The sequence below is a fragment of the Salvia hispanica genome, chromosome 5, assembly GCF_023119035.1.
Source record: "Salvia hispanica cultivar TCC Black 2014 chromosome 5, UniMelb_Shisp_WGS_1.0, whole genome shotgun sequence".
NCBI lineage: Eukaryota > Viridiplantae > Streptophyta > Magnoliopsida > Lamiales > Lamiaceae > Salvia > Salvia hispanica.
Window position 1 is genome coordinate 30,165,539 of NC_062969.1, and position 25,503 is coordinate 30,191,041.

General features: G+C 37.2%; 3 protein-coding genes across 3 annotated transcripts; all 3 read left to right on the forward strand.

The window, feature by feature from the left end:
• The first annotated feature begins 830 nt into the window (after positions 1-830).
• Positions 831-4,943, forward strand: LOC125190149 (glutamate dehydrogenase A-like). Its single transcript, XM_048087358.1, has 9 exons — positions 831-1,050; positions 1,169-1,282; positions 2,287-2,508; positions 2,591-2,665; positions 2,783-2,899; positions 2,985-3,235; positions 4,127-4,202; positions 4,275-4,361; positions 4,560-4,943. The coding sequence occupies exons 1-9, from the start codon at positions 943-945 to the stop codon at positions 4,743-4,745; spliced, it is 1,236 nt and encodes a 411-aa protein (XP_047943315.1). The 5' UTR covers positions 831-942; the 3' UTR covers positions 4,746-4,943.
• A 124-nt stretch (positions 4,944-5,067) lies between these two features.
• LOC125190150 (light-harvesting complex-like protein 3 isotype 1, chloroplastic) lies at positions 5,068-6,097 on the forward strand. The gene is made up of 3 exons (XM_048087359.1): positions 5,068-5,476; positions 5,556-5,693; positions 5,778-6,097. Exons 1-3 carry the CDS (start codon positions 5,188-5,190, stop codon positions 6,011-6,013), a joined length of 663 nt encoding a protein of 220 aa, XP_047943316.1. The 5' UTR covers positions 5,068-5,187; the 3' UTR covers positions 6,014-6,097.
• Positions 6,098-13,232: 7,135 nt separating this feature from the next.
• LOC125190264 lies at positions 13,233-18,038 on the forward strand. Its single transcript, XM_048087521.1, has 8 exons — positions 13,233-13,652; positions 15,312-15,451; positions 15,659-15,758; positions 15,860-15,958; positions 16,152-16,496; positions 16,711-16,803; positions 16,883-17,089; positions 17,477-18,038. The coding sequence occupies exons 1-8, from the start codon at positions 13,362-13,364 to the stop codon at positions 17,738-17,740; spliced, it is 1,539 nt and encodes a 512-aa protein (XP_047943478.1). The 5' UTR covers positions 13,233-13,361; the 3' UTR covers positions 17,741-18,038.
• Positions 18,039-25,503: the final 7,465 nt, after the last annotated feature.

Below are 25,503 nucleotides of genomic sequence, written 5' to 3' on the forward strand. Positions count from 1 at the left end.
AAGTCCTAAGTCTCTCCATTTACATACCAACGACCAGATAGTAGTCTGCTTGATCCCTTTGACTGTTTAGCTTGATCAAGTGCATGAATGCTATGTGCTTTTAATTTGTACTGTGAACTTTGAGTCTATAAGGACACTTATCATGAGTCATCTTTGGTGGGATTTACTCTTATCGTTTGTTTGGTTATTTTCACACAAAACTGCTCTTGATTCTGGTTGATCGATGAGGCAATGTATCCTCGCGAATCTAATAATCTTCAATATCTTTTTAAGGGAATCCCCCCTTAACACAAGACTAGAGAAACGAAAGGTGACGACGGTGGTGGTGGGAGTCTTGTTGTCCTTCGCCATTGAATTAGTTGGAGTTGCAGATCTAGCCTAAGAAAATGGTTTCGCTCTATTATGCATTACACAGAAATTAATTATTCCAGATACAATAATAGTTCACTCTTTACGAGCATATATAAAAACATTAATCCGACATTTGATGATGATTGTATAAATCGGAGAGATATTGACAATGATGTAAAAAGGTGATAAGGTATTTTGGGATGGACTAAATTCTCTCTCATATAAACTAAAATAAAAAGGATAAAAATATTCTCAAACAGTAAAAAAAAACATAAATGCATATAAAGAGTACTAAAAATTTAACAAAAAATTAAGAACCAAATGATTAAAAAAGCTAATTCGATTTAGAATTGCTGAGTCAAAAGTCCATTGAAATGGATAGCAATTCCCCTGCATATAGCCCCGCATCAATATATCCAAAAGAGCCCAACCGATATTTCCTAAAAATAGGTTTATGCAAATACGTCATGAATCCAATTGTGTATATATACGTAGCTCACTGATCAAAACGACACCAGTGTCTGTAGTTTATACTCACTCACACTCTTTTTCATTTTTCTCTTGCTACTTTCGTCTCAATTAGTTTTTGAGATGAATGCTCTCGCCGCCACAAATCGCAACTTCCGTCAAGCGGCGCGCATTCTCGGTCTCGACTCCAAGCTTGAGAAGAGCCTATTGATCCCGTTCAGAGAGATTAAGGTCTGTTTGATTTTGTGAGTTTTTGTTGTGATCTATTGAAATGGGGTTTTGAAATGATCTATGCCTTGTTTCGATCGTTTTGAGTTATGAGAGTTTACTTTATATGGTTTATGATCAGGTGGAGTGCACGATTCCGAAAGATGATGGAACGCTGGTTTCGTACATTGGATTCAGAGTGCAGCATGATAATTCCCGCGGCCCCATGAAAGGAGGGATCCGATATCATCCAGAGGTCTCAATTTGCTTTTCAGCCTGTTTTTTTTTTGTTTTTAATTTTTTTTAAAATTCTTAAGAACGCTTGTTTGACGAGGTAGGGGATGGATAGTCATCATCGTATCTTAGATTGGTATAGCTAATAAGAGCGAAGGAATGTAAATTGTTAAAAGTTAAAACCTGCAATCTGAAGAGTGGCTTAGTGCTGAAAATTGAATGACTAGCTTAACATAGATGAGATTGCTTCTTTGAGATGTTAACGTAATATTGACCACTGGCAAGCCTGAATCATATATGTACCAACCATAGTGGTTCACTGTTCACAGCGTCGGTTTGCAACTCGTGATCTACTCTGTGCCCTCCGGGGATGCTGGATCTAAGATGAACACACACTCTTACAACAAGGACGTTTTCAGTGCCGTCCTCTGAATGCTTGGATGTGTATAGATTAGATTCTTCATGGCATACAAGTGCCATTTGGATGTGTATATGTCTTCATGAAAATCCTTGTTTCCAAATCTATCGCTTTTGTGCTCTGTCTTCTTCATTTAATAGTTACAGACAACAATTTTTGGCTGATATAACACATGCTCCTGGTTCGTTTCTGTTTTATGTGAAATTTGCATGGTTCAGTACATAGATTGTGATAGAGTTAGCTATATAATTACCTGCCTACTACACCAATGGATTTAGTGATGGAAATGCTCTAACAAACTGAAGAGCATTCAATACATTTTCTTCTTATGGTCAAGGCTAACAAGGAAGTGGTTCATTTTACAAATATCCAGTTGTTCATATATAAATGATTAATGTACCAAAATTCAGCATTGATAACTTTGTATTCAAATTTCAAGCATTTGATGATCTTCTGCTTCCTCGTAATATCTTTGTGTTTCTGCTTAAGTATTCCTGTGTGATGAGTATTGGATCCTCTGTCCGTGAATTATAATATATATTGTCATATTATGCTTATGCATGGCTTTCTTCTACTCGTGCTGAGATATACTCAAATTCTATATAAAGGTTGACCCTGATGAAGTGAACGCCCTTGCTCAATTGATGACGTGGAAGACCGCGGTAGCAGATATTCCATATGGTGGTGCTAAAGGTGGAATAGGATGCACACCAAAAGAATTAAGTATTAGTGAGCTAGAACGTCTTACTCGTGTCTTCACACAGAAGATACATGATCTCATTGGGGTAAATACTGATGTCCCAGCGCCAGATATGGGCACTAATGCTCAGGTAAAATGTTCTGTTTCTTTATTAAAATAACATTTAACTTTTCCCTTCATAAGAATAAATACAAATTATTTGTGATTTGCAGACAATGGCTTGGATTTTGGACGAGTACTCAAAATTTCATGGTTACTCGCCTGCAGTTGTTACGGGAAAACCAACTGTAAGTAGATTTCAAACTATAAACTAGAACTTTGTAAAGTTGATACTTTTTTTCCAACTTAAGCTATCATCTCATTTTACCATCTTGAGGGTCTTGTTTCTGTAATTGGTATGTCAGGATCTTGGTGGTTCACTGGGTAGAGAGGCAGCAACTGGGCGTGGAGTTGTATACGCAACTGAAGCATTGCTTGCTGAACATGGAAAATCAATTAAGGGCTTGACTTTTGCCATTCAGGTATCAAGTAAATTTCACTTCATTTATTCTCCTCAAGTAACATTTGTATAAAAAGTTGAGCATCTAATGTTTGAACATTATACAGGGTTTTGGCAATGTTGGATCATGGGCTGCAAGACTCTTCCATGAAAAAGGTGGCAAGGTTGTTGCAGTGAGTGATATCACTGGAGCAGTGAGGAATCCTAATGGTATTGACATAAAGGCATTACTTCAGCATAAAGAGACAACAGGAAAGCTAGCCGATTTCGACGGTGCTGATGCAATGGACTCAAATGACTTGCTAACTCATGAGTGTGATGTTCTCGTGCCGTGTGCTCTTGGTGGTGTTTTAAACAGGTTTAACATTTTACATTAGCAGATGAACAAATTGTCCTAAATGCTTATTAAATCTTCTACCCTGAATGCTTTCCCCTCCCTTGTCCTAAAGAAAAAGTGCTCCTTTTCTTTTCTTAAAGAACGAATTGAATTTAATAAGGAACCTTTAGTTTCATTGGATTCTTTTCCAGATCATAGGGTAATACAGCAAGTATACGTAGAAACATTGTGAAGTTTCGTTACCCCTCTGAGCAGAGTCCAACATGGATGTATCTAACAAATTTTGTTAGTCTTCTCCTCTTTGTGAGATGCTCCTTGAATTGCAGATGGTTTTTTTCCGTGAAACCATTTATAGTTATATGAATAATTATGTTCCTGAATGACTGTCAAAACCAAATATGAAATTTCTAGTAGTTTAATGAGTTTCTTGAGTGAATTCCATCTGAAAACTATGCAAGTAACATGGACTTATGCTTTTAATGGTATACTACCAATATTTGGGGAACTTACGTTTGTTTCTGAATTAACTGATATATAATGGTAAGTCTGTGGTACACTTTTTTTCTATTGTCTCTAATCTATAGAATCACTATATCCATCATTATGGCTAAAGTACCATAATGGGACAACGATCAGCTCTGCACTACATTTGCTTTAATGAGTAGCTTGTGTTGATATAACTAATCTTTTCTGACCTAAAGAAAAGCATACGACAGAACATAGGTTATGAAGAAAATTTCACGAACAACATAGTGCTTTCATTATCAGGATTCAGCATGGAGATATGAAAGAGATTAGGCATATGGCTGTACTCGCAGTTTCTAATAATTGTTCATACATTTTCAGTGGTTAGTTAAGATTCCTGCATGCTACATTCTGCCTGACTTTTATTGGTTTATTTTCTTGTTGAAGAGAAAATGCTGGAGATGTTAGAGCCAAGTTTATCATAGAAGCCGCTAATCATCCAACTGATCCAGATGCTGATGAGGTCTGAACTTGTTCTCTAGTCTTACTTAAACCAGTATAGACAATATCTAATGAAATTGTTCCACTTCTGCAGATTTTGTCTAAAAAGGGAGTTGTAATACTTCCTGATATATATGCAAACGCAGGAGGTGTGACCGTTAGCTATTTTGAGTGGGTGCAGGTAAGGTTCTTCTGCTCACTTTATTAATGGAGTAAATGCAATTGTAAATTTGTAACGCTGTGTCACTTGGTTTATGCCACATCTTCATCTGACTATATTGCTTCAACATATGATAATCTATGTGTCGTTCCAAATATGTTGATCATTATATGATCCACTTCAAATTTTCTTGATGAAACTGCTAATTTCTGTATGCAGAACATTCAAGGATTCATGTGGGATGAGGATAAGGTGAATAATGAACTTAAGAGATATATGACAAAGGCCTTCCACAATATCAAGGGCATGTGCCAGTTGCAGGATTGCAACCTTCGGATGGGTGCATTTACATTAGGTGTCAACCGTGTTGCTCGTGCTACTCTACTGAGGGGCTGGGAAGCCTAGCATCCTTGTTCACTTTGCGCCCTTCGAAAAGTTTCTTCGTATGTGAACTTGCATAAAGAAATAAATGTAGTAGTTTGATGAGCGACTTTATTGACTCATTTTATCATGCTTCGTTGTGCAATCTGGTTAACTACTGATTTATCTGCTTTTACAACCCCATAATCTGTAAGTTTCGTTTTATATTTTCACAATACTTCACATTGGGTGTCTAATTTAGGGTGAATAATTTTTTTATTTTTTTAATTATAAATTTGCAAGCAAAGTGCATGCACCCATATGAACAGCATGAGGCATGTAGATGCTATAATGCAGCATGTAGCAGAAGATAAGGTATGGCCTCCTCTGCCACTTGTTATCCTCAACACCCACCCATTAATTAAGAAGAAGAGATACATGAGAGACGGAGAAAAACCCACACTATATTTTGTTGGTTAACTAAGTGATGGCATCGATTGGCATAAGTGCTTCCATACAAAGAGCTTGCAGTTCTCAACATGTCACCAAGAGAGTGTCTGGTCATGCGCGAACGAAGGTGGAAGGTCTAAAAATACCAAAAGAACAAGAACACGAAGAGCCTTCATTAGCATTGGTTAATAACAGCAGCAGTAGCAGCAGCTCAGACCAACATTCACAACCAAGATTTCATGACGCGAGATGGAAGAATGGGACGTGGGATCTAAACATGTTTGTGAAGGAGGGGAGAATGGATTGGGAGTCTGTTATTGTTGCAGGTAATGATCTCCAACACTATAATTATCCTTTATATTGATTGATTCTCTAAATAGGGATAGGCATTTTGTGTCTTGATAGAGGCCAGGAGAAGGAAGTTTCTGGAAGTATATCCACAAGCCTCAACAAACAAAGAACCGGTGCTATTCAGGAGCTCCGTTATACCATGGTGGGCTTGGATTCGTCATTCTCACCTCCCTGAGGCTGAGCTGCTCAACGGTAACTTTACCTATATAAATCCCTCTCACATTTCCTATTTGTAGTTTTAGAAGCATTAGATTAGTGATGAATGAGTTGTTGCAGGTCGAGCCGCGATGGTGGGGTTCTTCATGGCGTATGGTGTGGATGGTTTGACAGGGCTGGACATGGTCGGACAGACTGGGAATTTCGTCTGCAAGGCTGCTCTTCTGCTTACTGTGGTTGGAGTGCTCCTTTTTCGAAGAAAAGAAGATATCAGCAATATAAAGAAGCTAGCTGATGAAGCCACATATTATGACAAGCAATGGCAAGCCTCCTGGCAAAATCCTAAAGATTCATAACAGCAATAGCTACTACTGTATTATGTTTCTAGTTCGCATTACATGACATCATAGGAAATATTTGGGTTTCAATCCTTTTATGCAGGTTTGAGGTTTTCTTATCTTTTTATTCAGTTTTTATGTTTTTCAATTTCATTCCAATATTTCTAAGGACTTAAAATTAACAGTTTTAAGGTTTTTTTTATAAAACATGTATAGCTTTAGAGTTTCAAGTGATATTTCACTCTTTTCAATTTTCGACGTTGAAGAAATTAAATTTTATCAAATGACAGGCATAAATATTAACGTGTTTTAGTAAGGCGATATGGCAATTATATTTTTTGCTCCAATTCTAATGGCATCCGTAATGGTTGAGAATTCTTCCGGACGACGCATCGTCCGAGTCCGTCCTCATTTCTACCACTGCAGGTTGACGGACGGGCGGGTAGGATGAAAGTTCGGGCGCGGATGACGCGTTGCCCGATCATCATCCGTCGCCTCATCCGCTCATTGCAGGAGCGCGGACGATGGCGGTCGACAAACGATGGACGCGTTTTCCGTTTTTTTTTCCGGACATTATATATACTCCCTCAATTCACATCACAATCCACTCCTCTACTCTCTTCTCTTCTCTCTATCAAATATGGATCCCAACAATTATTTACAAAAAAGTATTGAGCATTTAACTAAGGCACTTCAATTTAAACGTTGCTTAGCAAAAATGATAATAAACCATTAGAATGGAAAGAAAATAAAGTAAGTAAGAGAATAATGTATATACGACTCTCTTCTATATTAGTTACTCTTTTACTTTACTTTCTCTCGAATCTAACTATTTATTAGTATCATCTTTGTAAAACAACGGCCGAAAAGAAACGTCTCACTTGTAGTGGGACAGAATGAGTATTTACTTTGTCCCTCCGTACTAGAGTCGTATTTTTTTGGGTTGTCTTAATCTATTTGGTCATTTATTTTTTTTGGCAAAAAATAATACATTCTCTCTCTTATTTTACTCTCTTTTACTTTATTTTCTCTTTCTCTCTCTACATTTTTTCTTTCTACTTCATTCTCTCTTTATTTAAATCACTTAAAACATTTTTTTATAAAATTCTATGCAAAAAAATAACACCTTACTACCAAGGACTAGTAAATTATAAAGAAATAAAGTAGAGACAATAAAGTAAAAGAAATAAAAGGTTGTTGGAGAGAAAAAAGGTTGTTGGGTGTTTAAAATTAGGAGAGATGGATAAAATAAGAAAGGAAAAAGATAATTGAGTACTTTAAGTATTTCCTAAATAAGAAATGGGTCATCTTGGTTAGTAAACTAAGCCATTCACAATGGTGGCCGATCGCGAGGGCCATGTGAGCGGCCACCCCATCGGCAATCACCTATTGTGGAGCGGGAGCCAATCTCCAATCTTCATCGCCTCCCCCCCCCCCCAAGCCGATTCATCGGTTGAGGCGATTTCATTTTTATCCTTTTATATACACCCCATTCCCCACAAATTATTCACATTCATCCAGCTTCATTTTATCTCACTCTACAATTTATTTCTCTCTAGTCATATTGTTTTCTATATTTTTAGTTTGTTTTTTTCTGTACTTTTTTTTATATGTAGGATATTTTCTTTTTAATGAAATTTGTTTTTTATTGAGTTGTCTTTAATTATTTTTCTTGTATTTTATGTGGTTTTATGTCACACTAACAATTACTCCCTCCGTCCCAAAAAATATGCACTTTGAGTTCGACACATGTTTTAATGCAAAATTGGTAAAGTAAGAGAGAGAGTGGGTCCCACCTCATTAAAGAGAAAAGAGTTTTCAAAATTAGAAATTGCATATTCTTGAAAGACTAAAAATGAAAGATTGCATATTCTTGTGGGATGGATGGAGTAAAAGTGCAAAATATAAAATAGTGATGTCTGGAAATAAGATGGGTTCTGAAATATGCTCAGGGATGGGCTCCTATTGCAGGGAGATAGGCTCTGAAATGAATGGGCTCCTATTGCAGTGAGATAGGCTTTCAAATGAGCTGCTGACGTGGCAGAAGGAAATGAAGATAGACTTTGAGATGAGCTTTGAATTTAAGGCCACCATTGTGAATGTCCTAATAGGCCCATATAAAGTTATACTGCCTGAAATTGAATCACGAGGCAGAGTTCCGAATGCCGTGGAGTCTGGGGGCTATTGGGAGGAGAATTCCGGCAGTTTCCTTGGGGACTGCGGTGGCTCGACCCCTCTTCTCTCCACCATTGCTTCTTATCAAAAGATTGGTAACCAAATCCATTTTGTAATAAAAAAACTTGAAATTATTAGTATCATCTTCAATTTTAAAAATTTAGATTAGGATGCATTATTTTCCATAAAAATCAGTTTTACGATACATTATATTTTAAGAAAAACTATATTCCCACGAAAATTAATTCAAAAAAAGGTGACTATGACTGTTTTTAGGGATGTCAATTCAACCCGAAACCCGTGGGCCGGCCCGAACAATCCGATAATATGAGCGGGTTAGGGCTGTAATTTTATTACCCGAATACAAAACAGGTTAAACGGGTTGCGGGTCGGCCCGATGGGTTGTGAGTTTTAATTATAAAATACTAAGTTTTAAGGGGTTTTAATATTTTTGAATCCTTGAAAGGTAGGTGTGTTCATAGTGTGTTCAGAAGGAAATAACAGGCTCCCTAGGTCCAGCAAATCCACTAGATCACGCAGTCTAGGAACTCGTTGTCGCAGGAAATCCTGGTCGTCGGACACACAGAGCACTTCTTTCAAAACCCTCAACCACTTTACTAAACCTAGTATAGGGAAGTAGGGATCGATCCCACAGAGAAGGATGCGTAATACTCATGTTCAAGGATTTGGATTTGTTTTTGGTGTTGGCTGCTGCCACGCATTTTTTCTTGGGTTGAGGAAAACAATATTAAACTTGACTTGAGAATCTTAAAACTCCTAAGCTAATAGCTAGACCTAGGCGAAATAATAAGAGAACGTTGCGAGAAAATTAACTGCTCGATCACCAGATCTAAGAAAACTACTCCAATTACCTAGACCTAGGAAATAAACTGACTGTGGGACCATGACTGAAAAAGCAGAGTACGTACGAAAAGCTGGCGGAATAACTAACTCTAGTACTAACTAACAGCGACATCATCTTCTACAACCAAATTGCGTAAAAACTCATAAGAAAATCTACATGAACGAAATCAGAGCAGAGCAAGCTAAATCTAAATCAAATTTATGCATAACAACGAAGAACTAAACAGATCTGCAGACGCTAGACGAAGTAAAGCATAAAACAAGAAGAAAACTCAAATCCATCTAACAACTTCCTTTTCTCACTTCGGATCCAACCTCAGACGCTAAATCCACTCCGAATCCAAGCATCCAACACAAACTCCAACCAACAGAAACACTTCATCGCTTCAGATTTGAACAACAACCTCCAATCAGTCAATAAACCACAGATCTATCATCGAATTCCCATATCAAACACCACAACATCAAAATAAACAGAGATCGACATAATACTTTTTGAAATAAACTTCCAGCAGCGAGATCTACGTAAATCAACTCAAAATATCACAACTAAACACAAATCAACAAAGCGAAAAGATAACTAGTATCATCAACAGCCAAGTCGACTCCCAAAAGTGAAGTTCGATCGCAAAAGTGCAAAACAAACGGAATTAAAAGAGATTGTATCTTCGTCCACACGCAGACGGTGTTGCAACTGCGAAACTTCTAAAGAAAATAACCCTTCGTACCCGACTACCCCAGATCTCCCATTCCCAAGTGTGTGTATGTGTGTGAGCTAAAAGAGGGAAAAAGTGATATGATGTGCGTTGCATGCTCTTCTATATATAGGCGTTGGAGTGGGGCCCAGCGAGGTATAGATAGACTTTGTTGCCCTCAGCTATTGACTCCCTCTGTCACGCCTTCTTTTCTTTTAAATCCTGCTCACTTCACTTCATTCCTTCGCTAGACCATCTCCTTCAGCGTTTCCTCGATCTAGCAATTTTTCTTCACACACCTGGCTTAGGAAACGTGTTAGACCCAACAAATTATAACGCTTTTCACCATATAATCGATGCATGAAATTAGCCTTATCAATCATCAATCTTCATTCTACACAATCATTAGTCTTATTTAATCTTCATTCTACATTTTTCCACTCGATCCCACAATATCAGCTTTCAAGTTTCATCTCAACTCATTATTGCACCATCTCATCATCTGCCACTAGTGTCTTACCACCATCAAAGTCAATCAAGAAAAAATTAAGAATGAACCCATCAAAATCTTAATATATTTATCATTTTAATAATGATTCATGTAAGATATGATTTTTAATTTTCATAAAGAATTAGTTACGAACAATATCATAATAATGGCACGAACACAAGCTTTAACTTATATTGTAGTTGATCGAGATGAAAGGCTTCTTTTCAAGTATTATTGAAGAAAACTATGAATAATTGAAGATTTTATATGATTCTAAACTAAAAAGAAAAAAATATCTAAAATTTAAAATCATTTTATAGAAGAAAATTTTGATACAAGAGATTATATTGAAAGCTTTTAGGCCCGAATAGCCCGATGGGTTAGCCCAAAACCCGACGGGTTAGGGTTGAAAATTTATGATCCGAAAAATCCATAACCCGAATGGCTCGCACCCAAATAGCCCGACGACCCGAGTGGGCTGATCCGAACCCGAACGAGTTAGCCCGATTGACATCCCTATCTATTTTCATGTAAACAACGATTATTTCTAAAGTATTAATTTCCTTATCGTATTAATTTACACTATTTAGTCAGACCAAAGTATTAATTTCTATTTAAAAATTTATTATCGTACATAACAGTAGAATCATATGCCAATAAAATTTGTCATCCTATTAAATATGACTTATTTTGAGTGTCCCATTAAACTTGACATTAATTCATTTTCTAGTAAAAAATTATTACTATTCACTCCTTCCACCATCAGGAGTCTCATTCCTTGACAGCAGAGTTTTAAGAAATGTTAAGAAAAGTGAGTGAAAAAAAAGTTAATGGAATATGAGTCATATTTGTATATATTAATTTTAAATGAAATGTGAGTGAAATGTGTTAGTGGATATGAGATCCTATTACCATTTATGGTAAAAGTGAACCGAGACTCCTATTTGTGGACAGACTAAAATGGAAAAACATAACTCCTATTCGCAGACGAAGGGAGTATCTCTTTAACTTATTATTTTCACTTATATTTTACTAATACTATTTCTTTTTCTTTATATTTTATTTTATCTTCAACTTTATTTTTTTACTGTACTAACTTATGCATTTCTTTTTACATGATGGAGTAAGAAGTAATACTCATTCCTTCCAATTAATTTGAGTATTTTTTTTAATAAAAAAATAAAATATCTAATTATTCTTACTTACTTTATTTTACCACCTACTTTATTTTCTTTATCTTTTCTATTTTATTCATATTTATTAATTTCTTTGTATAAAAATTTTGGAATCAACTTAATTGGGACATAGATAGTAAGAATGTCCATAGTGGGGGGCCGGGCGAGGGGAGCCCGGGGGGGATTCTGCGGCGGCGGCCCCGGGGGGGATTCTGCGGCGGCGGCGGCGTTTAAATTTTTAATTTTTTGTTCTTAAATATTTTCTATAAATACACCTAATTCTCTCATTTGTATTCCAATCCAATTAAAATATACCAACAATTGATTAAATAATGTGATTTGTGGTTGTGACATGACTGTTAGAGTGCCCACAATAGGGAGGCTGCAGCAGCCGCAACGTCCTTGGCGGCACCGCGACTCCCTATTACTGTGGAAATGGGCGGGCGCGGCGAGGGGGGTGGATGGCCATGCGCCACGTTGGCGGCGAGACAGCGGCGGTGGGACCGGCGCCGCGACGCCCTATTGCACGGCGTCAGAAATAAATTTATTTTTTTACTTTTTGGTTTTTTTCTTTATAAATACACCATATTTCATTCTTTTCACCTCACACACATCTACACCCTTTTTTCAACTCTCTATATTTTTGTTGTCTCAATATGCAAGGTGGAGATAGTGATTTCCCTGGCACCAGAGAGTCAGGATACGACAACTATCTTCCTTCCCAGCCGTGGATATCGAGTCCCACTCCCCCTCCATCCCAGACGCGGTGGATTCCGATGATGCCACCGAGTAGGCGGTGGCGGTTTTATTTTGTGTTTTTATAAAATTTTTGTTGTATAATTTTTGCGTGTCTATAATACAACGAATTGGTTTAAATTTTATTTCTAATTAAATTTTAGTAATTTTTTTTTAAAATTATTTTTAGTCCAATAATTTCTATTCTAATTGAATAAAAATATACCAACAATTGATAAAATAATGTGATTTGTGGCTGTAGCGTGTTCACTATTGGGCTGGATAAGTTTTTGTGCGCCTTGGACGCCTTCGTGACTGTGCCACATTATTTTTTTTAGCTGTAGACAAATTGCTGTAAATGGCTTTGGTTGTGGGTTCGGACAACTCTTAAGTATTACTCTCTCCGTCCCACTTTAGGAGTCCCGGTTGAATTTGGTACGGGTATTAAGAAATGTAAAGGAAAGTTGGTGAAAAAAGATAGTGGAATGTGGGTCATACTCCCTCCGTTTCTTCATAGTTGAGGCGGAACTTTTCGGCACGGAGTTTTAGAAATGAATGTTGGGTGTGTTAAATAAATAGATATAAAAGTAAGAGAGAGGAAAAGGTAGAGCGAATAAAGTATAAAGTGAATAAAGTAGAGAGAATAAAGTAAGAGAGAGTAAAGTAAGAAAGAGGAAAAAGTTACCATATAAAGAAACGACTCAACTATGAAGAAACTTTCCGAAATGGTAAAATGTCTCAACTATGAAGAAACGGATGAAGTACTATTTTATATTAATTTTATAATAAAATGTGAGTGGAAAAATGTTAGTGGAATGTGAGGCCTAATAACATTTATGGAATATTCCAGCCGGGCTCCTAAAGTGGGACATCCAAAAATGGTAAATCGAGACTTCTAAAGTGGGACGGAGGGGAGGGGTATGAAATTGATAATAGAGCGACAGAAAAGCGACGTCGTTTGGATTTCGAAGTCGTACACGCGGACCAATACTGTGTATTGGTGGTATCGCCTTCCCTTCACAACAAATCAACCCGACCCGATTACAGAAATGGCCCGATGATGAGAATCCATGACGCCATTTCTGCGGCAGTGGCAGTGGCAGAATTTTATAATCAATTAACTCACTCACAATAGAATTTAATAATTCTCCATTTGCAATTGCGCACGCAAATCGAAAACAATAAAAAAGGCTACAGTCGTAGATGCTGAAACCGCCCTATCCTGCCCCAAAATGCGCACCTCCAAGCCGCCGCAGCAGCCCGACGAAGCCGAGCGCCGGCTGCGGGATGCGGAGCGCCTGCTGAAGGAAGCACTCCAGGAGATACAGCACGGCCAGCGGGGCCCACCGGGCGATCTCCACCCCCCCTGCGATCACGCCGACGAGTCCTGCGTCGCGCATGCCGTCGGCAACCTGTGCCAGACCTTCCTGCTCTCTTACGGGATTCGCGTCGGTATCGGGATTCTCCTCCGCGCCTTCAAGCTCGCTCGCCTCAAGTCCTATTCCTCTCTCCTTGATATCAAGGTAGTATTTGAATTTCAGATCACGACTGATTTTGTGGTTGGATTATGCGGGGGGTTGCTATGGAATTAAATTATTTTATCTAGGTAGTTTGGGGGAATTGGTGCGATCGCTATTCAGTTTCATTTATTCATCGATGAATTTTTGAAGGTTTCCAAGTTCACTGCTGGAACTGCAGCTATATTAGAATGAAAAAGATTCAGTAGAATACATGTTATATCAGGATGATTGGAAAATTGATGAGAATTTCGAAAAGCCTACGGGGTAGAATTATATAGCAAGGAAAATGCTTTTGATGCGTATCATCACTCTATGGGTCTTTTGATGGATGGGGATTTTTTTAGTAGTGATCCGGTTACTTTATGCTTTAGTTCGTTTGATGTCTATCTTGCTGAGCCTCGTTATAGCTGGCAAAATATATAGTCCTAGAAGTTCTAGCAGTTTGTCTTTCAGAATTACAAAGTTTGAACTATCGTTCCCTTAATTTCAATATTCACTGCAGCAACTTCTTGTTTTCTTGTCTTGATTTCCTGTTGGTTAGGGTGTTCTAGTTCAAACACTACCCAATTCATATTCAGTACAATCTAACTCAACATGTGCATGTCATGCTTAAGGATTAATTTCTTTTATGTTTCCTAATCCGTACATGTATTTTGTAACTAAAGATATGTTAGAGATATCTGATACCCATGAAATAATCGTGGCAATTTAATGTTACTACTTCAATCTTTTCTCTGTGGTCTAAGTGGACTTAGAGACAGATAAGAGTGGAAGTCAGGCTTTTGATGTTTACTTTCTTGACATAACAAAAGGTCGAGCATAATCATACCATTTTATTTGGCTAATAGCTGGTTCAGCTGATTTCACCTTTGTATGATCTATCTCTTCACTTCTTTATTTTGTTATTATTTACTTATAGCCTATAGTTTGTAATAGTCTAGTCAAACTATGTCAATTGGTTCAAGTTGGATTGCTCATGTTTTTAATGGATAAAGCCTTCCAATGTGGATTGGATATGTTGTGGTCAAGTAAAGTACCATTAGCTAGTAGTATATACTTTACCAGCAAATGGTAGTTTGATAGGGATTTCGGGAGATGAATTTTGGAGACTATATCCAATCCACGTTGGAAGGCTTTATCCATTAAAAACATGAGAACAGGGATAGGGATCTTGGAGATGGATTTGAAACGATAATATCTATTAATTTGTATTTTTGGTGTCTTGGATCTGTCACTATTTCTCCTCTCCTCACTTGCTCCCACTTTGATGTTTCGAACTTCTAAGCCTGATAAATGTTGTTCATACTGTGCTATCATCTTTTTCTTTCTCATACAATTGTTTTTATTTATTTTCCAAGTTAAGCATTTGTGTTCCTCTTATGATTACAAATGAGTTAAAAAGATAGTAAAACATGGTTAACAATTCTTACAATTTTAGATGATTACACACATGTACTCACCCCTCTTAAGAAATGCTACGCAACTTCTAGATAGTATGTTAAGAAAAACAGCAAATAGTCTTGTTATTGATGACCAACCTTGGCCCCTGCCCCTGATCCTCTTTACTTTGGTCTGTATGCATGTTTGATGGAATCCATTATTAGTAAAATTTCTGATTCAAGAGTTTATTAATTTTTTATTCAACCATGAATATAATTGCAGCAACTCGTATCAGAGAAAGACCTTATAGTGAGAGAAGAAGCATGTCGAATCGGCTTGCTTTTTGGGGGATTCACCGGCTCCTACCATGCTTTGAGGTGTTTGCTCAGAAAGACGAGGAAGAAGGAAACACCATTAAATGCGTAAGTTAATAAAAAATCATTCAGTCTTTTTTTAATGTTTCATAAGTTTTGCTTGTCATGATCTGATGTGGTCCATCAACAGTGTTCCTGTTATACTTGAATTGATTTCAAGTATAAGTCTGCTACATCATTATTCAGATTGGTTTTTTACTGCATGACTTATCCAATTCCATTTAGATGACTTTGTTAAAGGTGATGATGGAACAGAATTTTAGCAGGTGCAGTATCTGGTTTGTCTATTCTAGCATTAGATGATTCCAGCAGAAGGCGCACACTTGCTTTATATCTTTTGGCTAGGCTTGCTCAGGTACAAGTACCCTGTATCTCATTTCCCAGTTTTGGCCTAATGTATGAGGTCCTATTACTTCTATTTCCATCCACTCTAATTTATTTTAATTGTTTGAACAGTGTGCCTATAACTCGGCTAAATCTAAAAACAAATTCCACTTATGGGGAAGTCATTGGAACCATGGGGACACTCTACTCTTTGCAATAGCTTGTGCGCAGGTAATTTACAGACCACACATCTGACTTACTGCTTCTTTGTGTGTGCGTTGAGCATTACATAATTGTCTCACATGCAGTCTTTGGACAGAGATTATTCCTAAGACATGGAACTGGTAGTTTATGAACTTCGTAAAGGATTGCTTTTAGTTGCTTTACTAATATTGTATTTCCTCTAATTATAAGAGCTTCTCAGGTTATGTACTCCTTTGTTATGCGCCCTGAGAGCTTGCCAAAATCATATCAAGATTTCATTCAGAAAACAGGCCCTGTTGCAGCTCCAGTATACAAGGCTGTAAGGGAGTGCTGTAGAGGCTCCCCAGTAGACGTTGCATCACTAGCTGCTTACCTGTCTGGCAGGACATCCAGTGATGTGAAGTTGGATAAGTTTCCTGAACTTATTCCTTGCTCGGTCATTCATCCTGATACAAAATCATGCTTAGTTCACAATGCGAATGCTGCAAAGGCTACTTTTAGGAAAACATTTCCCTTGTATTTCTCTTTGACATTTGTCCCGTTTGTTGTTCTGCGTCTGCAAAAGGTACTTCTATAAGTTATTTGATGATTTTACTTCTGCAACCCTCTTAATTACATTGTTTTAATAAATTAAGCATTACTGAAGTGTGAAGTGATCAATGTAGCAAAGGACTTGCAAGATTCAGCAACAGTTCACAGAATAATTTTTTTTACTTCATACAGTTGAGTGAAGTTTTAGGTTGGTTAATATATATTTTATCGTTATTTTCATCCCCCAGTTCATGGATGCTCCAGTTCGTACCTGCCGGACTGCTGTTACAAATGCTGTTCGTTCAACTTCATTCTTGTCCGCCTTTGTTGGTATCTTTCAGGTGGTTCTTTTTCTGGCTAAGTTTATAAGCTCTTACATCCAATCATAATTGTACTGATTTAATCTCCTGTGCAAAAAAGGGAGTAATATGTTTGCATAGAAAAGTGGCATTGAAGGACCACAAGTTAGTTTATTGGCTTGCTGGAGGGCTATCCGCCCTGTCTGTATTATTGGAGAAGAAAGCTAGACGTGGGGAACTAGCCTTGTACGTTCTTCCAAGAGCTGGAGAATCATTGTGGTACATTTTGGTGAATCGTCGTTTGCTTCCAGATATCAAGAATGCTGAGGTAATTTTAATGTTCCTTACGTGGAGTATGACGTACACTGTTGCACCATCACTATCTCTTACCTTAATCTTCTTGCATTATATATTGCCAAGTACTAGGTGCTGCACTGCAGAGCTTCTACTTGAAATATACTCAGCTTTTAGGGTTTTCAGAGAAATAATGACTTGTCACATAATATGTGCGAATTTATCTTACAGAACTAATTTTAGTTAAGAGAATTATGCCTAGACTAGATTACCATTTGAGCCCTTACTAATGCCTCCATGTTTGTCGTTATGCACTGTATCCTAGGTGAAATATTGTCAAATGACTACTGTAGTGCACTTCCAAGTCCAAAATCAAGAGTTTTGCATTCAAATATACTTAATCTGTATCTCAACTTTGCAGGTGGCTTTGTTCTGCGCATGTATGGGTGGAATAATGTATTACCTGGAGCAAGAACCAGATACGATGGCTCCTTTCCTGAGGGGGCTGATTCGTCGATTCCTTGCCAGCAGGATTAGCAATCCCGGGCCTCCAGCAGGCCGAAGCGCGTCTTACTCATATCTACAAACTCTGGATGCTATGAAAAAGCCAGACGGGCTTGAGAACCAAGAGAATGGAACCACATCTTCTGAAAAGTACAATCTGGAGTCAATTCCCGGACTCTGAGCTTGTTTTTGTCCGCTGATGAGGAGAGAGACGGCTATTCCTTGCTGGAATTCAACTCAAATTTGTTTTTGGGCAGCTGGGTTCTGTCCAATCCAAGAAGATGGTTGGTTATTTTGGTCTTACTCATGAGAAAAATGAGAAAAATTGTTAGTTTGGTTGGTGTGCTTGATTTGTGGAGTTGAATCATTGTTATTCTGATAGTGAAAGTTGAGAGCTAAATTGTGGAGGGCATGTGCTATGTAAATAATTGCAACTCGTATATCTTGTTATTAGAGAATGAAATGGCTAAAAATCATAATAAAGTGTGCCATCTAATATGGAACGGAGGGAATACATATTATATAAAAGAATAAGGGTGTGTTATATTGCTAACTCACTCCTAAATTGTTAACTACAACTAAAGGATAGCCATTAGATTTTAGATTTTTAAATTAAAGGTGAAGATTATTCAAGGGTTATTACTATCATTCAACCCTGGAGTATTATTATGCACAAAAAATATGAATAGGGATATTAATGTCAATTAACTACAAAATTAGTTATAACTAACTTTTAAAAGAAATCTCAAAACTTTAAATTCATATAACATACATCAAATTACAGATAATTTTATAAGGATTCCAACGATATCCTACATGCATATGTTCCGTCGTCAAACCACACGTTTTCTAAAATCCTATGACCTTAAATTAGTTGTAGTTAGGAATTAAATGATGAGTTAACAATTGATCACTCCCTAAAAGAATATATATATATATATATATATATATATATATAGGGATGTATTCATATACTTTTCCCATCTTTTGTGCTTTTTCCTTTTTAATCTCCCCCATCCATTATTAAGATCTAAAGGCTGAAATTAGTTCCTGATTTAATCATTTTTATTCATTAAAAAATTATAGAAGGGCGTTTAGGGGATATGCATTGACGTCGGTTATGGTAAGTCCATGATTCTCTCCCTCACAATATCTTGCAGCGGTTTTTTTCATTCATAGTACAGAATTGTCTCTTCTCTTTCATCGTTCTCCATTCTCCATTCTCTTTCATCTTGCAGCGATTAATCTTTCATCGTTCTTCATTCTCGAAAATTCTGGTCTTAACAAATAGTGCGATCGTGCGAAACTTGTAGAATTATTTTTTGGAGAGTTCCGGGAAGATTATCTTTACTACAATGGAAGAAGGTGGTTCTTCAACAATGGACGAAGCTTATGATTCAACTATGGAAGAAGGTAAATTTGTCGAAAAGTATTTGATTATTGTATCAACGTTTCATTAATTTCCATATCACACATATTAACGCAACCCTTTTTGATTTTCTGTATCTGTTAATTGGTACTAGTTTCATAATTGACGTTAACAATGGAAGAAGGTTTATGTAACTTGAAACTATCCAGTAGGCTTTACCGGTAATTGGTGGATGTGGTTTAGGGTTTAGTGTTTATTTTATTTTCTCGGCTGCTGTGTTATGATGTACGAATAGTAGTCTTTTCTGGATTGGAGCAGCCTCGTATCGTGCCATATTATCGAATTCGTGTTGTTCAACAATGGAAGAAGTTAGTCCAGTAGGCTTTAGCAGTAATTGGTGGATGTGGTTTAGTATTTTGCTTAGGCGACAAGTCTCATGTATTAGGGTTTAGTGTTTATTTTTTTTTCTCGCCTCTGCTGTGTTGTAATTTTGGATTTATATAATGTACGAATAACAGTGTATAATGCATTCTTTCTTATATGTAATGTATGGTTGATATCATATAATGAAAATAAATTCTGATATGCTTTTATTTATGTATAGTGTTTGTTATACTGTTTCAAATCAAGGGATATCGCTTTTCTACGGTTTTATTCGACGGTTTGAGACGGACATTGACGTGCTTCGTGCATTCGTAGGTGGTTTGGAAGAACTTGTTAATTCTCTTCAAGCTGGAACTCCTCCAACGTCGGCCTTTGAAAAGAGGCGCATGATTGAAGAGTTTTATGGAATGCCAAGGCCTGAAGTAGTAGAGGTCCATCCTCCGGATGTTGTAAAGACCAAGGGTCATGCTAGCAGCTCCGCGAGCCAACTGATTTCAAAGAGAGAAAAGGCTGTAAAGGAGGCTAGTAGGCCTCTTAGACGTTGTAAGGTGTGCGATGAGTTGGGACATCACGACTCTAGAAACTGTCCAATGCTTAAAGAGATGACGAAGGAGAAAGAGTTTAGTAAAGGCAAAAGGAAAGCTTGATGTGTTTTGTACCTAAAAAATTAGTTTTCGTCTTGTATTCAGTTTTATTATTTGTTTCGTTGTCTTAGTTTTATTATTTCTAGCGCTGTGAACATTTTATGCATAATAAATTTGCATTTTTCGGGAGTTAATGTGCATTATCGAATAATAGCCTTGCATTAATAATGATTTTCTGTGCATTACTCCCTTTTTTTATACCATTATTCCATTACTTTGTTAACGTGCATTATCGAACAATAGCCTTGCATTAATAATGATTGTCTGTGCATTACTCCCTTTATTTGTACCATTATTCCATTACTTTGTTAACGTGCATTATCGAACAATAGTCTTGCATTAATAATGATTTTCTGTGCATTACTCCCTTTATTTAAGTACAGAAAGTTAAGTGCTTGTAGACAATAATGTACAACTTCGTTACTAATAATGTACATTAACAGACTAAAAATGTATAATTATTATGCATAAATTGTTGACAGTGGTAGGATTAATAACACATTCGAAACGAAATGATAACTAAGACTAAACCGAAAACTAGAACTAATAATGTTTTTAGGTACAAGATACATCAAGATTTCCTCTTGCCCTTATGAAGCTCTTTCTCCTTCGCCATCTCTTTAAAATTGGACAGTTTCTAGAGTCGTGATGTCCCATCTCATCGCAAGCCTTGCACCGTCTAAGAGGCCTAGTAGCCTCCTTTATAGTCTTTTCCCACTTGGAAATCAGACGGGAGGCAATAGGACCTTTGCTGCTCAACCAACCTCTCCCTGAACTTTTGCGCAATCGCAAGTGGAAGAACATCATCCACCGCTTCGTCAATATCTAACCAAGGCTGCTTCGCCGCTGCCCGAAAATCAATAATGTATCGCATTAATGCACAATACTAACTGTATAATGTACAAAAGTAAGCAAATAATGCACCAATGAATATTACATTCTATCAACCATTGACCTTTTATAAAACCGAAGCATTTAAAGTAAAACAAAAAACATAATGTACACCACTCCATACAATAATTTACACCACTCCCTACAATAATGTACAAATGGCAACAAATAATGCAAATATGAATACAAATTTCACTCAATTTTAAGGCATTTTATCAAACCGACTAATGTAGATTCAAACAAAAAATTAATGCACACCACTATTTACAATAATGTACACATTGCATCAAATAATGCACGAATGAATATAAAGGCAAATGCAAGAGAAACCAAAAATTAACCCAGATACGATTTCATCTACCAAATCGCCCAATACACAATTGGAAACCAGTCATTCACTACAAACTTCAATAATGGACAGAACCCTATAAAAAATGAACACGATTTTACGATTTACAGTGGGTATTACGAAAAAATAGGCGATTAACAGTGGGTATTACGAAAAAATGAACCCTATCAATAATCGACGATTAGGTTGTGTGTCGGCGGTGAAAATAGGCGATTAACAGTGGGTATTACGAAAAATTGAATCATTAAATGTGTCGACCAAATGTGTGAAAAAATCGTCACTGTTTTAATGACGAAAATTGACGATTAGAAGTGTCTCTTACCAAAAATCGGAACTTTTGAAACCCGCCTTGTTGTCGACTGTAAATCTATCATCGCGCGGCGAAGGAATCACATTAGAACTATGAATCGTCGACCGGCGGTGCTTTCACGGCGAAAAATCGGCGGGAGTGGTGGTGTCTCTTCAATTTGAGTAGCGGCTAGGGTTTTTCCTAGTTTGAAATGGGGGAGACGATTTGAGAATCGTGGGCTGATGGGAAGAGACGTTTGGAGTGAGAGAGAGAGTGAGCATATGGAAGGATTGCTTAAATCTCGCTCCTGCCGTTTTAATTCATGGCTGTTTTACAATTTTACCCATATAATGCACAGAATGAACCTAATAATGCAACACGGGATGATTTTGTGAGGCTTCATCTAGTCCATCCATCATACTAATCTAAAGGATGTGATTAAGAAGGAAATAGTATCTAAAGGGGAAAAAGGAGTTTAATGCTACTATAGTTAAAATAACATCATACCACCAATATCCACCCTTAGATCCGGAAATCCAACGCTCAAGATTTAATTTCGTGAACAGAATTGAGATTGCTGTCTAGTGTATACCGAATTGCTGTCGGGGGCATCTTAGTCATTTCAAACCGATTCAAATTAGGGTTACCCCCAAAAATACCGTCATTCTCCAAATTCGCCTCTCTCTCTCCCCGACTCTTCTCTCTCTCTCCCCGACTCTCCAAAATCTCCGATTCTCCAAAATCTCGCCGCCGCCTCCACCTCTAGATCCCGTCGCCTCCGCCTCTGCCTCTAAATCCGACCGCCTCCGCCCCTATACCGTGTAACTTCAATTTCCAGCCACGACTACACGGTGAATCGCGCGATTTAGGGCTAATTTCTGGAATTCCGAACGCCTACAACAAGTAATCGGTGAAAACAGTTCAGAAGGTATGTTAATTGGATTCCGTTTAGGGTTGAACGAAATAGGTTTCCAGAATGTTACATTGTTGTGAATGCAGATTTATGTATGTGTATTATTCATTCAATTGATGCCTTGTTTAATGTTTCGATCTGAGGTTTTAGTCTGTTTTTGGTGATTTTCGAAATTTTATAGCTATTTGCTCCATGTATGAGGGTTTTTTGAAATGTTGTGACAGACTATTGTGATTTTTTGTCTATTGGATTAAGTATTGTTGTACTCGAAGTGAATTGCTGATTTGGTGATTTGCTTAGTTAGTGATTTGCTTGTATTAATGTATAAAAAGGGTTATGTTACTGCATGATTCATTTTGTGGATGATTTGGATGTTATTGGTTTAATGCAGTGTAAAGACAAATTTAAATGACAAGAAAAAGAACAATATCACAGGTGGAAGAGGAAGAATCTAGAGGGGATACAAGTGAAGCTGAAACTAGAAGTAATCATGAAAATATGAATGAGGAAGAAGTGGAAGCTGAAACAAGCACAAGAATAAACACGAATGCAGAAATAAGAGGACCGGGAGGTGAAGGTATTGTGAAAAATCTTGCAGTATTACTTGTTATATATTGCAATGGGTCATTTATAACAATGTAGTCTTATTTGTTATATATTGCAGTGGTCCATTTAGAATAATGCATCATGATCTTGCAGTTTTGCATATTTACACTATTGATTTGGATTATATGACAGATCTTTGTCTGACAAAAATAGTCTATATATGAGTTAGTGCAAGTAACAAAATAGATAACAGTGTTCAAAATCTAAGCATTACTGTATAGATTAAATGAACTTTTGCTAATTTTAAATTCTGTTTCAAGTGATATTAGTTATAGCAATTATTGATAATTCATACCTAAATCATGACATGATTAGATACTTATCATTCTACTAGTTAAAATGAGGGACCAACAAATAAGATAATTTATGTCATATTGTTGTGTTACTTCTTATACATTGCAGTGCAACATTTAAAATAATGCAGTCTTGTTTGTTATAGATTGCAGTGCACCATTTAGGATAATGCATCATCTTGTTGTTTTGCATGCTATATTGCTTTATTTAATGGTATATATTGTTGTATTGCTTGTTATACATTGCAGTGCATCATTTAGAATAATGCATCATCATCTTGCAGTATTTGTTGTTCTATATTGCAGTCCATCATTTATAATAATGTAGTATTGAAATATTTTTTTTTTGTAGTTTTGATAAGATTAAACAAGGGTGTGAATGCCCTGCTATTCAGATTAAAGCCAGAAATATTTGGAAATACCATGGAGTATCTAAATGGAAAGCAAAAAAGGGATATAATTGACCTGGGGTTTGGGGCACTTCTGAATTTCAAGTTAAATTTCATACCTCCAAAACTGGGATTCTGGGTTGCATCATACTTCAATCCCATTGCTTGTGGGTTACCTATAGGAGGGCCAGGGACAGAATGCAGGCACATCGACGAAGTTGATGTGCATCTGACGCTTGGCCTTCCTAAAGGAAAAAATCGTATTGAACGGAAACTCCGGAAGCATGATTTGTCGTGGATGGAAGCCGTTGCAAAGTCTCTTAAAAAACCAAGGAAAAATATATATGTTGATGACATTGCCATCCTGATGTTGAATGAGGTAGATGGTGGTGACCAATTCAAGAGACTGTTCTTGGTGCTCATGGAATACTGTTTTATAGAGACCCCAGCAGATGGACCTGTTATCCCAAAGATCCTACATATCTTGGATGATTTGTCAATCATCCATGAATACAATTGGTGTGAATACGTCATCAATGTTCTGTTAGATGTGCATAACAGATGGCTGAACTCCTCTAGCAGATACTACACTGGTCCAATAGTTTTCCTTATTGTAAGTGTAACTTTCTTAAATTTTTTTTAAAAAAATGCATATACGACGTTTCCCATCAATTAACATGTGGGAGTTGGAGGCATTAAAAGCAAGAGAAGCCCTAGAGATCAATGCTGGTGGATTTGGGCTGGGTTACTATGATGACAGAATGCCACAACAACTTGTTGATGATGACAAAGCATTAATCCGAGCGCAAGAGCAACAAATCTTGGATGAGGTGAATGATATGGCCGGTCCTTCAACTTCAGCAGAAACAAAGCAGCAACACAACGAGGAAATAGAAGCAAGGAAATTTACTGCTGATGTCTATCGTGCTGGAAATCTTTTGGCTGATGGAATATTCAAGTTTGCTGCTACGTTACATGCACCACCAGAGCACATACGTGAAATGAATAGTTTTAAGGTAGCATCTGCAGCGGGGTTGATAATGCTGACTAATGGAAAGAGAGAGAAGAGACGGATGAAAACAAAAGATCAAGTTGAAACACTTGCTCAAAATTTGGATGACGAGGATCTGCAGAATCCTGACTGGCTGGCAGCAATCGAAAAAATGATGAGTGCTCTAGATAAAAAAATTGAATTGGAAAATTATATGCCTAATTGGAATCTGTTTGATGGTGATGACAGTCAAGTAAGTTTTTCTTATTGATAACTGATAAGGCTAATTTCATGCATCGGTAATGTGCAAAAAATGTTATAAATTGCTGGGTCTAACACGTTTCCTAAGCCAGGTGTGTGAAGAAAATCGCTAGATCAAGGAAGTAAGGAAGGAGATGGTCTAGCGAAAGAAAAGGACGAAATGAGCAGGTCTTACAAGGAAAATTGGCGTGACGGGGGAGTCTACAGCTGAGGGCAACAAAGTCATTATCAATACCTCGCTGGACCCACTAAAGCGCCTATAAATAGAGAGGAGCATGCAGCGTAATGGATATAGTTTTTCACTCTTCTTAGCTCATACATTTTACACACACTTGGGAAACATTCTGGGGGATAATCGTAATAGGGGGGCACTTTCTAGAGATCTCAAGTTTGGTAACACCGTCCCAGTGAGGGCGAAGATACATTTGTTTTAATTTCAGCTGTTTTTGCTAGTTTTCACCGTCGAACTTCACTTTTGGGAGTCGACTTTGATGTTGATTATGTTTAACTGTTTATCGCTCATGGATCTGAGTTTAGCTTTTAATTTCAAGTTACTTTTGCTTAG